The sequence below is a fragment of the Portunus trituberculatus genome, chromosome 49 (genome assembly GCF_017591435.1).
Source record: "Portunus trituberculatus isolate SZX2019 chromosome 49, ASM1759143v1, whole genome shotgun sequence".
Lineage (NCBI taxonomy): Eukaryota > Metazoa > Arthropoda > Malacostraca > Decapoda > Portunidae > Portunus > Portunus trituberculatus.
Window position 1 is genome coordinate 15,066,032 of NC_059303.1, and position 14,565 is coordinate 15,080,596.

The following is a 14,565-nucleotide window of genomic DNA, read 5'->3' on the forward strand; positions in this document are numbered from 1 at the left end:
TGTACTATCCACATCTTGTGAATTAAGATTAGCTAGTAATGAGTTTGATAAAGAAATACACATAGCTGGTAGATATATTTCATTGATTCTGCATCTCTGAAATAGTTTGAGCAAAGTTCAGTCTTTATTCTATACAGATACTCCCTGATATACGATTGAGTTGTGTTCCTGTAAATGCAATTAGAAATTGTAGAGCAAGCAATTGTTTAGGAAACTGAAGATTGAATACAAAAAATTGGAATGTATTCCAAGATCATGAAATATTGTATTTAGCTAGATAATGTTATTGCTTAAGGTAATAAAATATGTTACATCGTTAAAGTAAACAAGAAAAAAACAGTAACAAAGCCAATCAAAGTAATTTTTATAATAACTTTCACTGAAGTGTTGAGTCCATAATATATTGTCTTCCCTGAGATGAGGACCTGTTGCCCTCCTGTCCCCGCAGGCTAAGGGGTGTTGTGACTGAGTGTAGCGTTTAATTTTCTCTATCATCTTATTATTGTTAATAATAATAATAATACTATAATTATTTATTATTTACTTACTTGATGCTTCATCTCTTTGTATCCCTGATCACTGGTGGTCCTGCTTTGTTCAATCAAGTCACAGGCTTGCCCGCCTTTCCAGATTGTCATAGTGCATTGTGTCACGCTAGCTCTTTGCTTGTGGTGGCACATAGTGTCCCTAACAATAGCCCAGGAGTTGGACTAACAGCAGACACTGTGTTAAGAAGCTTCTGTATAATGAAAGAAACTTGCTGTACAGATCTTGACAACGGCGACAGAGGCTGGCTAGTGACTGACTGTGACACTACAAGTCATCCACATTAAAAACAATTAAGAGAAACGTAATAATCAAAACAGATAAATGATAGATTATAATTATAATGGTGCTAATGATAATAATAACAACAATAATAATAATTATAATGGTAGTATAAAAAAAGAAAATTGCAATATGTACAAGGATACATACTAACATATCCAAAGAGATGCTGCCATGTTTGCCTTCTGCACAGTGAGTGAGTGCACACTGCATCAGTTATATCAGTGAAGCACAGTCAGTCAGTTAGCAGGCAAGAATTAGTAAAGAAAAAAGATGATGAAAGTGAAATACTGTATAACGATAAATCGTATAATGGGGAGTACTTGTACATCTTTAAGGAGTAGCCTCTATCAACTCCCTGTACCATTGTGTTCATACACTGATGCTGCGCCATTACTTTGCACAGAGGTGGCCGAATTGAATCACTGGGAGTAGTCCTTCCTGGGGACAAGGTGCTTCAGCTGGACTCGGAGGACTGCGCGAAGGAAATATTCCTTGGGCCGGGCCTTCGCAGACACGAAAGCATTGTCTATGCAACTCGGTCGGGTCCTCTGAAGAAGACATCTCAAAACATCTACTACATTGACAATTATCAGAGACGCTACACTCCCCTCCAGGGACAGTTTGTGGTTGGAATCGTTTATAAGAAAAAGGGTGATAATTATATCATAGACATTGGTGGTAGTGAGTATGCCCTCCTCTCCCTCCTCTGCTTTGAAAATGCTCCCAAGAAAGCAAGGAAAGAGATGAGGCCAGGAGAGCTGGTGTTTGGACAGCTGCTGGTGGCTGAGAGGGACATGGAGCCTGAGTTGGTGTGTCTGGACGTTTGTAACAATGCAGTGGGTATCGGCCCACTTCCTGAAGGAGGCCTCATGTTCACTGTGCCCTTGCATGTGACACGAGAGATCCTTGACCCACAGAGCACTCTCCTGAAGAAGCTTTCCTCCCTGGTGGAGTGCATGGTGGTGGTGGGCTCCAATGGGCGGGTGTGGGTGGCAGCTCAGGAGCAAAGGCACATGCTAGCCATCATGAACTGCCTCAAGCTGCTGGAGGTGATGACCAAACAGGAGGCAGAGCAGAATGTGTACAGATATTTCAAAAAATTTTTACATTAGGTGCAAGTGATGACCATAGTTGTGCATAGAGACTTATTTTATACATCTAGTGCCTTTTATCAATCTTTTTTACTATTTGTGCTGTGTCTGGTGACCACGAGTGTGTCTCCAGTGCAGGATGTGTTGGGTTTCATAGCACAGCATCACTCCATCTTGTGATCTGATGTCATGTGTGTCAAGTTTGTCAGCGTCTCTTATTATGTATTGCTCAGAGAAAGCCTATAGTATTTTTATATCTTTCTATAAGATCTCAAAATGGTGTCCAAGCAAATGCATTCAGTGTTTGCCTTGTTTTGTTTATTTTTTGTAGTAAATTTATTTTGGGCCTTGTCTGGTCAAGAAATAGAGATACTTCAGTATGAAATGTTGATAAGATGTTTGCTTGATACACTGCTCTTATTAAATTAAAAAGTTTGATATAAAAGAATTGACTTAAATTCTTTACTTGACATTTTGTTTGCAGTAAAATTACCCATTCAAGTTGTCTCTGTGTTGAAACACAAAGTAGAACTGGCACAATTTTATTTAAATTAGGTATATAAATCTGTAAACATTTAACAATACTAATATATATATATATATATATATATATATATATATATATATATATATATATATATATATATATATATATATATATATATGAGAAACAAAACATAAATGCTTCTAAAGACAGTCAACCAGGACTGATGATACATTGATCACAACATAACAACAGCAACAATAACAACAACAACAACAGCAGAATCCACACACAACTCTAATTAGGTCACAAGAAGCAAATAGATCTTCAAGCCAGACTCAAAATGAAACTCATTCCATTAAACTGGACTGTGATCGCTAGAAATGAAAGGAGTAGAGAGGGAAGCATAGAAAGTGAAAGGATGACCTGTAGATGTCTTGCATTGTGAGATAAAAGTGATTGTCAGTTGAGTTCCACCATGTCTTAAATTGAACAACCCCAGGTGTAGAAAGTAACACACCACACAAGTGGGAATAAAACACTGACCCAGGTGACCTATATGGAGGCTGAGTAGTGAGGGAATTTTTTTTTTTTGTATGTGTTGTTTGAGAGAGAGAGAGAAAAAAGGGGGTGGGGGAATTTACTGAAGTACAAGGGGTGAATTACAGAAAAAAATATGAAAATGAAATGAAGTGAATGGTGTGTGTGTGTGTGTGTGTGTGTGTGTGTGTGTGTGTGTGTGTGTGTGTGTGTGTGTGTGTGTGTAATAAAACTTCCCTTTGAATTAGCTTCCACCCGTTAAAGAAGAGAAGTTTAGAAGAAAGAATAGAGGCATTACTGTATATGAATAGAAAAGTGTGGCTTAGTATAGGAAAGGAAAATAGTCATTGATTCTGTAACACATTAACCCCTTCAGTACCATGCCACGTTTCTATATTCATTCTGCGTACTATTTGGTGATTTTATACAGCTTCAGAAACTTGTGTGGGGATTAAAATAGTGAAGACTCTGGCCGTTAATCTTTTGACCTCCATAGACTCTTCCTAATGCATATAAAATCGTTTAGTCATACCCAAAAATCAGGTAAAAATCGCAGTATTGAAGGGGTAAGATGTAAGAAATATCACTGGAATAGCAGATACGAGAGGAGGAAGAACGATGAAGACTTAAGAAACACGGCAATGAGTAACGAATATATACACGCGAATAAATAACTAGACCTATTAAGAGAGAGAGAGAGAGAGAGAGAGAGAGAGAGAGAGAGAGAGAGAGCATCCTTATCTATAAAGACCAAACTCCTCTGCAGGGGAGTAAGTGATGGTGTGTTTGAAGCCTCGCCCATCTGTAACATTGTACACCACCGTCTGGATATCGTCATTGGGAAGCAGCACAGCCCAGGACCCGAAAACATCGCCATTTGGTAGCTTCGTTTCTGTACGGCTGTAATACGTCAGGCTGGCCTCGTCGGAGATCTCGAAAGCATATTCGTAGGGAATGACGGGCTGTGGAGAGGAGATAGCATGATAGTGCGGGCTGACAACAAATTAATGAGTGGCTCTGGAGAACATAGATGACAAGGAAGGCTAGATTTTAAAAGTGGAAGCTGGTGGAATGTTCACAAGCGAAAGAAGAAAGGAAAAGCTGCTGCGATGAGGCATATGGAAAACTCGGAGGGCTAGATTTTAGACGTGGAAGCTGTTTGAGTGTTCACAAGCGAATGGGGAAAGAAAAGGCTACGGAGATGAGGCATATGGAGGACTGGGAAGGTTAGACTTTAAAAGTGAAGCTGGTAGAGTGTTTATAAGCGAATGGGAAGAGAAAAAGTTGTAAAAGTGAGGAAATTGAAGGACTGACTAGGCTAGATTGTAGAAGTGTTTATATTTTTGGTAAATAAGGGAAGATGTGTTAATGAAAAGACATGATGCGGGGAGAAGGCAAAGAGTGTACTAGGTAGAATACTGTAGATGATTGTGAAAGGAAAGATGGAGTTACAGACTTAAGAGAGGAGAAGACGTGGAAAGTACTGATGGGTAGTGTGACAGGTAAAATGAGATCGTGGAAAGGCATTAGTATGATTCAGAAAATGCGATACACAACTTTCACTTTCATCACAGGGCAAGCCAGGCAATAGTGACATGCGGGTCATATATTTGTGGCGTGGTGTACCAGGTGTGTAGTGTGAGAACAGGTGAAGCAGAGGAAGACCCGAGTCATGGAAAAAAAATAAATAAATAGAAAACAGGTAAAGTCAGCCAGATTGAGACTGAGTAAACAAGACCTTTAAAAAAAAAAAAAAAAAAAGTCACTGAGATTAAAAGGCAAAGAAAACGAGACCTAGTTAGAACGAGTTAGTTAGAAAGTGAGTTGCCTGAAGAAGAGATGGTTGCTGCTTCTTCACACTGAGCAGACTCGTGCACTACTGAAAGGACGGCTAAAGGTTTTCTGCTTTAATATTTGTTATCTTTATTCAACATGTTATTAACCCCTTGAGTACCATGACGCATTTTCATATTCATTCTGCTTACTATTTGATGACTTTATACAGCTTCAGAAACTCATGTTGGGGGATTAAAATAGTGAAGACTGTAGCCATTAAATATAATCTGCCCTCCATAGACCCTTCCTAATGTTAATAAAATGGCCTAATCGTACAGAAATCTCAAGATAAAAATGTTTCTCAGTATTGAAGAGGTTAAAGCTATCCAGAGTGAAGTAGTGGTACTGTACATACTTAGGAAATGTGAATGGATGATGCTACCGTAAGTCAGCACCATGTTAGCAGTGACTCAGAGTAGGGGAAATATGTAGAACGTGAATAGCTTGCATGGAAGAATCAAGTACGTAACGAAGAATACTAAACACTGATGACAAAGGCAAAAACCCGATAGTTATTACGGACTAACTAGAAAATTTACAGAGAGAGAGAGAGAGAGAGAGAGAGAGACTCGGCTGACTGACCCATGGACCATCGTAATCGTCATGTTGCCCTTCCTGCGGCCGCGGTAAAGTCACTCCCACCGCCGCCAGCGTGGACAACACCAGCGCTGCCAGGATCTGCCCGGGGAGACGAGGCGTTAGCGTTAGTACTGCCACGAGTAATGTGACTGTCAAATGCATGGTTACTGATCGTCATTTTTCCTTCCATAACATTGATTGTTACACACTTCAATGAAGAAAGAATATACTGAAAACTTAACCCGCTTTATAATCATGTGGGGATTGAAATAGTGAAGACTTTGGCCAGTAACCTTCAGACCTCCATAGATCCTTCCTAATGTAAATAAAGTAATATAAACGTACCGAAAACTCGTGGTATAAAAACTTTTCAGTACTGATGGGGGTTAAAAGAGGAGTTGACTTTAGCTAGTTGAGTTGCACTAGTAGGAGTGTGGTATAATATCCGCTTTTGTACTCTGAGATACATACATTTTTCATACACCTCAAACACAGATGTCTCGTGTGGACCAAGCTGCCTCCTACACCGTACAATTTTGTCCTGCATTCTCACGTGAAACTGACAGAACAGCATACAAATCCGTAATAGTGACTGTTGACATGCATGAGTCGAGTCACACCATGCCTACCTTCATTTCGAGGCGACAGGGAACACGGCAGGTTCGGAGGAGGAAGTGAAGGAACTGAACAGCGAGGACCTTTCGTATTCTGCTTATATATGTGGGTCGCTTGGTATTTACTGCGGGATGAACAATAATATTAGGTCAACTTGTTCGGGTCAGTAGGCTCGGCGCTAAGAACCTCGCGGCGGTGACGCAGCTGAGAAGAGAGAAAGGCGAAGGAGGGCAGGTTGATTCTTTATCTCTCCTTCTCTCATCTTTAGTACCGTCATTAAGATATGTGTTGGCTTATTAGTATGAGGAAGTGTGGAATATGCTTGGTTCAGTGTGTGTGTGTGGGGGGGGGGCGGAGAGGGGGACTGTTGCCCACGTTCCCCATCCATGAAGCGTTTATGACATGTGTGACGCCAAGCTCTTTTTTGTTAATGATTACTAGCCTTTGTGGGTCCGGCTAGTGGTAACATGGCGCGTCACAGTGTGGGGTGGAACAAACAATACAAGGTGGAGTTCAGAGCATCATATACATCAATTAAGTCCTGACTGTCTCATTGAGCAAGTGAAGTGTCAATACTGTTACTGGAATTGTTTTACTGCAATATTCCATTGTTGTTTGTGTTCATACGGCTTGTTACCTCAGTATGTTTAGTGTCTGGAATGTGGCAGGTCTTGGAAGTACAATGTCTGTCTATCTCTCTATCTCTGTTTGTTTGTCTATCTCTATCTTTCTATCTTTATCTATCTTTATTTATCTATCTATTTGTCTTTCTAATTATAATAAGTTCAGGTAAGTTTTTCAATGTCCTTAGGAATCATGGTACTTGGGTTAGATTAGTGTTGTGAAACACGCGCGCGCGCGCACACACACACACACACACACACACACACACACACACACACACACACACACACACACACACACACACACACACACACACGGAAGTGAAGAATGAAGCTATCGGAAGAACACCATTACAATCGTTCAAGTTGAACAAAGGAGTCACAGTGATCGTCTTGACATAGTGATATTTCGTTATGCAATTGCCGTCATGTAATGCAAACGAGTTAAGTCATCGCGGTGGTCTCAGTAGTAGAATGTAGTATAGGTTATTTCCTGTTAGTGTCACTGTGCAAGCGGATGTGACGCTCTTAAACGCCTTCAATATACCATGACACGTTTTTATACAGCTTTAGAAACTTTTGTGAGGGGAATAGAATAGTGAAGACCCTGGCCATTAATCTTCTGACCTTCATAGACCCTTTATAATGTAAATAAAATCGTCTAATCGTACCCAAAACACATGATAAAATTGCGTCCCAGTACTGAAAGGCTTGACCCATGGATTCAGTACTGGGACACATTTTTACCGTGAGTTTCTGGTATGATTAAACAATTTTATTACATCAGGGAGGATCTATTAGTATCAGAAGATTAATAGCCAGAGTCTTCACTATTTTTTATCCCCACACAGGTTTCTGAGGCTGTATAGTCACTAAATAGTATGGAATATGGAAATGCGTCATGGAGGTGAATGGGTTAATATGACCTATTATAGCTTTGATGCGTCGTTATCACAAGGGTTTAGTTACTTAGCGAGGTTGGTACTCGATATGCAGCTCACCAACGCATCCGTCCATCCGTGCCCTTACTAACCCACTAACGAAATATAATACGTAAGAATTTGTACTATTGGTTGAGACGAGGAGGTGTAAATAGGAGAGAGAGAGAGAGAGAGAGAGAGAGAGAGAGAGAGAGAGAGAGAGAGAGAGAGAGAGAGAGAGAGATGCAGTGATAGAAGGCAGTGATGGATGAGAGAGAGAGAGAGAGAGAGAGAGAGAGAGAGAGAGAGAGAGAGAGAGAGAGAGAGAGAGAGAGAGTGTTAGGGCTGCAGGTGAATGGAAGATAAGGCAGAAGGAAGGGAGGAGAAGGAGTAGATCGAATAAAGTGAGAATGATTGATGAGAGAGAGAGAGAGAGAGAGAGAGAGAGAGAGAGAGAGAGAGAGAGAGAGAGAGAGAGAGAGAGAGAGAGAGAGAGAGAGAGAGAGAGAGAGAGTAAAAACAAATTAATCTTGAGTTAGAATTTTCTCGTAAGGTAGACAAGCTTCAGGAAAAATAAAGCAACATCTGACTGAGTTAATAGTTTAATCCTTTGCTCTCTCACCACGACTATTTTCCAAGGCCACAGAGATGACTAGCGGGGTTTTCAAGAGTGTTTCTCCAGTTAATAATATAGAAATCTTGTCACTCTGCCTCTAGAACCGCAAAAACACCTTAAAATACTCGTGTCAATTTAAATAAAGCCTTTTGAAATAGAGGTGAAGCACAGAAGAGTTTGAGAGTATACTAGTCTTTGTTTTGCGAATCCAGCTGATCAAGTCACACACTCAATCGTTTCTCAAATAAAGCGAAAAGATAAATTAGTACAGTCTTCAAAGGAACATCAAACAAACTTATGGAAGGAAGTGATTAAAAATGTTTCCTTATACAAGACCTGCTGTGTGTATGTAAACCTTATAATTTCCTATAGCTTCCTTTTGTTATGCATCTTTTGTTCCTATTTCCCTCCTTACTCTCTCTTGTTCTCTTCCTTTCTCTGTCTTTCCTTTACCTCCTCCCTACGTGTTTCCTAGTAGTATGTGTATGTAAAACCTTATAATCTCCTACAGCTTTCTTTATTTTATGTTCCTTCTTTCTTTCCTTCCTTACTCTGTTGTTTTCTTCCTTTCTCTGTCCTTTCCTGTACATCCTTCCCTCGTGTTTCCTAGTACAAGACCTGCTACTTGTATGTAGAACCTTATTATCTCCTACAGCTTCCTGTATTTTATGTTCCTTCTTTCTTTCCTTCCTTATTCTCTTGTTTTCTTCCTTTCTCTGTCCTTTTCTTTACATCCTCCCCACGTGTTTCCTAGTACAAGACCTGTGACTTGTATGCAAACCTTATAATTTCCCACATCTTCCTTTACTTTATCTTACGCTTCTTCCTTATTTCCTTCCTTACTCTCTTGTTCTCTCACTCGCTCTGTCCTTTCCCTTACATCCTCCCTACGTCACATCCTCTCTCTCACACACACACACACACACACACACACACACACACACACACACACACACACACACACACACACACACACCTCCCAGACCCTTCACTATAGTCTGTACTCCATCACATCTCGCCTCGCCCTCTCCTTGCCCTTATCCACTCCAGCCCTCCACTCCACCTCTCACTCCACCCCGCCCTGGTTCCTCCCTCTCTGCCGTGCTCCACCTCGCCTCGCACCTGGTGACCCCTTGGAGAGAGAGAGAGAGAGAGAGAGAGAGAGAGAGAGAGAGAGAGAGAGAGAGAGAGAGAGAGAGAGAGAGAGAGAGAGAGTCTGTTATAGTTTGTGTTTCTGGTGTTTGTTATGTTAGGAATGAAAAGAAAACGAAAAAAAAAGATGTTTAAGTTATTTTATTTAACTTGAGCCCTGTAGGAGATAAAATTTCAGGGGTGGGGAACCTTCGTTCTGTCAAGGGCCATTTAGATATTTTTAATATAATTCGCGGGCCATAAAAAGTTATCAATTATTTTTTCACTCATTTAACTCACCTCTAATGTGACGGCTGGAACTGCTTCTCTTTGGCGAGGCGCGTGATGTTAGGTGGTACTGTTGATGATGCTACTCGCAACTGGTTTTCCAGGTTTGCATCGGTCAGTCTGGAGCGCAGTCTACTCTTTGCCAGGTTAAGTTTTGAGAAGAACTGCTCGCAGCAGTAAGTCGTTCCGAACACAGATGCATATTTCAGTGCATGTCTCCTCAAAATAGGAAAATCATCAGCACTTACGTAACGTCTGTAGAACTCAAGCAGTGAGAGGTTGTTGTACCTAGCTTTCAGCTCATCATCGCTTTGCAGCTGAATTATTTCGTGTTGCAGGTTATCAGGCACATCAGCTGGTTCCACATTAAATGGTGTAGCGAAGATGTTCAACTCCTGTTGTTTACTTTTCACGTCCTTGAACCTTTCACTAAATGCCTCAATTAGTTTCGCACACTCACCAGCATATTCATCCGTTGTAGAAGGATTTTGTTCTTGCAGAGTGGGGAAATGCACAGTGTTACTTCTTTCGAGTTGCACTTTCCACAGCTTTAATTTAGCTTCAAATGATTTCACGTTTGAAAGCAGAGAGCTGAGAAGCTGGTTGGGGCCCTGCAGCTTGACGTTCAGCTCTGAGAGATACTTGGTAATGTCAACCATGAAAGCAAGATCACACAGCCACTTGCTATCACTGAGTTCCCTGACAGGTGTTCCCCTTCATCTCCATGAATTGCTTGACTTCATCACGCAGTTCATAAAAGCGCATAAGCATATTCCCACGACTCAGCCACCGCACTTCACAATGATAAACAAGATCACCGTACTCTGAGGCAAGATCATTCAGTAACTCCTTAAACTGGCGGCTGTTTAGCCCTCTGCTCTTGATAAAATTTATGCATGACACTACTGTTGTCATTACATTATTGAGCCTCAATGACAATGCACATAAATTTTCTTGATGTATGATGCAGTGGCATATTATTAAATCACTTGGATCAAGACAGAGACGATTCAGTTCTTTCTTAACAAAAGCAATTAACCCTTTTTGTGAGCCAACCATGGCTGGAGCTCCATCAGTAGTGAGGCCACTTAACTTTTCAAATGTTAACTCTAGTTTGTTCATTGACGAAACAAGACTCTCAAACAAGTCCTCACCAGTTGTGGTGCCATGCATGGCTTCCAATGACAGCAATTCCTCTCGTGTGTCAAACTCGGCCGTTATTCCACGAACAAAAATGGCCAGTTGGGCGGTATTTGTTATGTCTGTTGTCTCGTCACAAGCCACAGAGAAGAACTGGAAATCTCTTGCAGAATCCTTCAGTGTTTTATGAATATCTTGTGCTAAGTCAGTAATCCGATCTGAGACGGTTCTACGAGACAAACTAACACTCTGAAATAACTGAAGTTTGTCTGGCGCTAGCAACTCCGCAGCTTTAACGATGCACTCTTTCACAAACTCTCCCTCTATGTGAGGCTTCAGCTTCTTGGCAATTAGGTCACTCAGTGCATAACTCGTCTGAATAACGTTGTCTCTGTCACACCGAGGTCTTGTGAAAGAGGCTTGTTGTGATTCTAAACACCGCCGAAGAGCATTGATTTTATCCAGACGCATTTGTCCTCCCAAATCACTGAGCTTAGCATGTTTTGAGCTGTAATGACGCTCCACATTGGCCTTCTTCATTACTGCTAACGCATCCCCACAAACTAGGCACACAGGTTTGCCTTTCACTTCAACAAAAAAATAATCGTTTGTCCACTTCTCTTGGAAGGCTCGACATTCTGCATCTACTTTTCTTTTCTTTGTAGTCGCCATTTGTAGGACGTCACACCACGTGATAACTACCCAGTGTGTATTAACAGTTCTACAGCGTCCACACTCGATAAATGCCTAGCACTGACTGCCCGCGGCCAGAGTTGCCAACTCGTAATTTGAAAAGGCGCTATGTCCACCCCTAAAAAGCGCTAAATTTCGCAAAGTTGTGTAGTATCCCTATTAATTGTCCTTTCACCTAACTTTTAATGCTGAAATATATGTAGCATAAAATATAATGGATTCACAGCAAAATACTCACTTTTACTCCAAATCTGCCAGCTCCCAGTCTCCAATCTCTTCGTCTGTGGCGGCACTCTGCTGTGGTTGTGTGTGAGCATCCTGCTGGAGATTGTGATGACTCGTATGCTTTAAGTGTTCCAATACTTTGAAGTACTTCCTTAGGCAGTTTGTAATCATAGCAGCAGCTTCCATTTCTTCGTAGTCCATATCTAATAGTCAGCAACGCATTTAAGCTTTTGATACTCAGCCGATTTCGTAGCTTTGACTTCACGATATTCATGTGACTGAAGATGCGTTCCACATCTGCATTCGAGTGAGGTAGTGTTAGGACAGTCAAAGCCAATTCTGCAAGATCACTGAAGGGGTTTTCTCCAGTTGCATCTGTGTGCGAAGATATTTCAGCCCAGAGTTCTGATGTGTCAGTATTTTTCTTCCACAGTATTTTATGTAGATTTCTCCACTGGAAGTCAATTCGTGTCAAAATTTCATCACTCTCAGTGAACATCTTTGCTAGATCTATTATTCCAGGCTTTATGGGTTGCAAGCATTCACCTGCACTCAGTAAGGACATTGACTGCAAGACTTGAACATTGTCAGGCAGACGTTGCTCAAGCTGTTTGATTAGCTCCACAACAAAACTTACACATCTTTGTCTTATTTGTTTTCATGAGGAAATTTGCATTCTGACATCTCCTTTTCAAACTCATATCCCAAGTAAGGACGTGGGTCCAAGTAGCTTTCAATCAACTCCCTGCCTTTAATGTTTTACCTGGGATGAGGACCTTTGACTTCATAGAATCAATAAGATGAAGAAGGTCACTCAGTAGTTTCGTTGGATCTTGTACCTCTGCTTCAAATTTCTTATTAACTCGCTGAACTTCTCCCAGAATATGTTTCAGAAATACAAGGAATGCATAGTTTTCCTTGTCACAAAACATTCCATACAGGATCTCAGCTGTGTAACACTTTTCACCATGTCTTGCCATGCCAAAGTGAGTCTTAAGTTCAAGCCATTGTTGCAAAATTCTGACTATTGCCGATTCAACTGAAAGCCATCGAGTCTGGCTCAGGTGAATTAATTTAAGTGGAGCTTGACCATCATTTATCAGAGAAAATATTTCCTTGTATCTAGCTTGGCGGATAGCAGAGTGGGAAAACCAATTATAAGTCTCTTTAATCAAAAAGTCTAGGTTTCTAGGGAGGCACTGAGCTGTTGCATGAGACACAGCTAACTGCAAAGAATGGCAGACACACTTAATAAGGATGAGATGAGGAACTTCTGTTTTGAGTTTTGCATACACTCCACTGTTAACTCCCGTCATAACAGAAGCATTATCAGTCCCTATAGCAGTGAGCTTTTGTAACTCCAGTCCATTATTTTTCAAGGATCTTTTCAAGGCATCACATATTCCAGTAGAATCACAGTCTGGGAGTTCAACAAGGTCCAAAAATGTCACTACAATTTTTTTCTTACTTCTTGAGTAAAATCTAATAGCAATTCCTAGTAGCTTGGTTACTGTAATGTCATTACTCTCATCAATTAAGAGACTGAACTTTTGATCACCAATGTCATCTTTCAAATCACTGCTGAAGTGTGGAGCAAGCACGTTGCACACAATAGCACTGCACTTTGTCCTCTTTAGCTTGAAATCCTTGCATCCCTTACTATCTGCAAATCTTACTTTGCACAGCTCACTGAGGTGATCAACAACACGTAATGAACAGTGTTCTGCAATGAATAGGGATACATTTCCTTCAGTCACATGTGTGTCACTACTCACTTTTTCAAATGGTATTGTGCCTTGTCTTTCGGTACTGAAAGGTTTCTCTGCTTTCTTATGTTTTAATGTCTGTCTGTGTCTATCAATGTCACTACGTTTTGCAGACAGTGTGCAATGACAGTACTTACAAACACATTTCGTATCATCACCTTCTACTCTCCGCAACCATTTCTCATAATTTGGGTCTTTTAACCACTCTGCTCTAAAATGTTGTGCGTACTTTTTGCTCATTGTTGCTTGTAGAAAGCTAGGCAACCATCGAATTGCGACATGTACGTGAAGTAAGCGTAGCTACGAGCAAAATTATCGACGTACCGAGGCGGGTTTACACTTGAGAAGCTGAGGCAGGCGACTGAGTCACTGAGGTAGTGAGGCGACTGCGAGGACTTGATCGTGGTTATGCCTTGTCCGCTACTGGTATGAGACACGTATTCGCGTGACGCGTATCTCTCTACCCATGCTCGGTCCATCCATATTCCACTGTCAGTCATTCACAGCGGTAAGCATGTCATGAAAATGTGTGCCATTATTTCAAGCATATTACAAAATGTCCAGAAACGTACGTCGCGTCTGTGAAATTACTAATGATAACAGTATCCAATGAAAAAGGTAGTACAATATTGTTTAACTTAACTACCTAGCATTTCAGACTGGAATGGCAGCAACACACGCAACTGTGCAACTTGGACAGGACTCTGACGAGTGGCCGACAGGTTCGGTTCTCCCGCACCAGCCATGATTTTATTTTATTGATAAAACAAAGCATTACACACCTATAGAGGTATTTATTTTACGTATGTTTGTCACAAAATGCGTACATCAAGCGTCTGGGGTACTGACATTACGTGGTAGCTAAAACTAACTAAATAAATAAACAAATGAATTAATAAAAAAATGAAAATATAAAAAGTACTTGATAAAGAGCAATTGTAATGAGCCATAAGGCGCTAAATTTGGAGCTAAGTATTTAAAAAAAGCGCTAAAAAAGGCGCTAAGGCGCTAAATGATAAATTTAAGCGCTAAATAACTTGAAAAAGAGCTAGATTTAGCGCCAAAAGCGCTAAGTTGGCAACTCTGCCCGCGGCCCGCCTAGCTGAGTCACTGCAGTACAGACAGACAGGCGGCTGACGAGAAGCATACGTGTACGGTCCCGCCTGTGGATGCTATGGCAACACTCA

General features: G+C 41.0%; 2 protein-coding genes across 9 annotated transcripts in view; one reads left to right on the forward strand and one right to left on the reverse strand.

Annotated features, from left to right (window-relative positions):
• LOC123499167 (exosome complex component RRP40-like) overlaps positions 1-14,565 on the forward strand; it is a 69,053-nt gene that overhangs the window by 36,984 nt on the left and 17,504 nt on the right. For 2 of the 6 annotated variants that reach the window (XM_045246866.1, XM_045246865.1), the window contains exon 2: positions 1,235-2,374. The exons of the other annotated variants lie outside the window; for them this stretch is intronic. In XM_045246866.1, coding sequence (XP_045102801.1) covers positions 1,235-1,943 — 709 coding nt within the window. In that variant the 3' untranslated portion in view covers positions 1,944-2,374. Of the gene's footprint in view, positions 1-1,234; positions 2,375-14,565 lie in introns of those variants that run through there. 6 annotated transcript variants of the gene reach the window in all.
• On the reverse strand, positions 2,251-14,299 carry LOC123499164. Of its 3 annotated transcripts, none has more exons than XR_006672894.1 (3): positions 11,626-14,295; positions 5,365-5,460; positions 2,251-3,908 (listed from the first exon to the last, which is right to left on the reverse strand). XR_006672894.1 is itself a non-coding variant. In XM_045246858.1 (3 exons), exons 1-3 carry the CDS (start codon positions 12,175-12,177, stop codon positions 3,684-3,686), a joined length of 873 nt encoding a protein of 290 aa, XP_045102793.1. In that variant the 5' UTR covers positions 12,178-14,299; the 3' UTR covers positions 2,251-3,683. The 3 variants fall into 3 exon arrangements, 2 of the variants coding, with proteins under 2 accessions (XP_045102793.1, XP_045102794.1); XM_045246858.1 differs by having other exon boundaries at positions 11,626-14,299; XM_045246859.1 differs by lacking the exon at positions 11,626-14,295 and adding an exon at positions 5,991-6,078.

Coding starts and splice junctions, on each gene's coding strand:
- LOC123499164 (XM_045246858.1), bottom strand. CDS start 12,177: ATGTCCTTACTGAGTGCAGGTGAATGCTTGCAACCCATAAAGCCTGGA. Junction 5,461..11,625: donor CTGGCAGATTTGGAGTAAAA/GTGAGTATTTTG, acceptor CTCCCCGGGCAG/ATCCTGGCAGCGCTGGTGTT. Junction 3,909..5,364: donor ACGATTACGATGGTCCATGG/GTCAGTCAGCCG, acceptor TCCTCTCCACAG/CCCGTCATTCCCTACGAATA.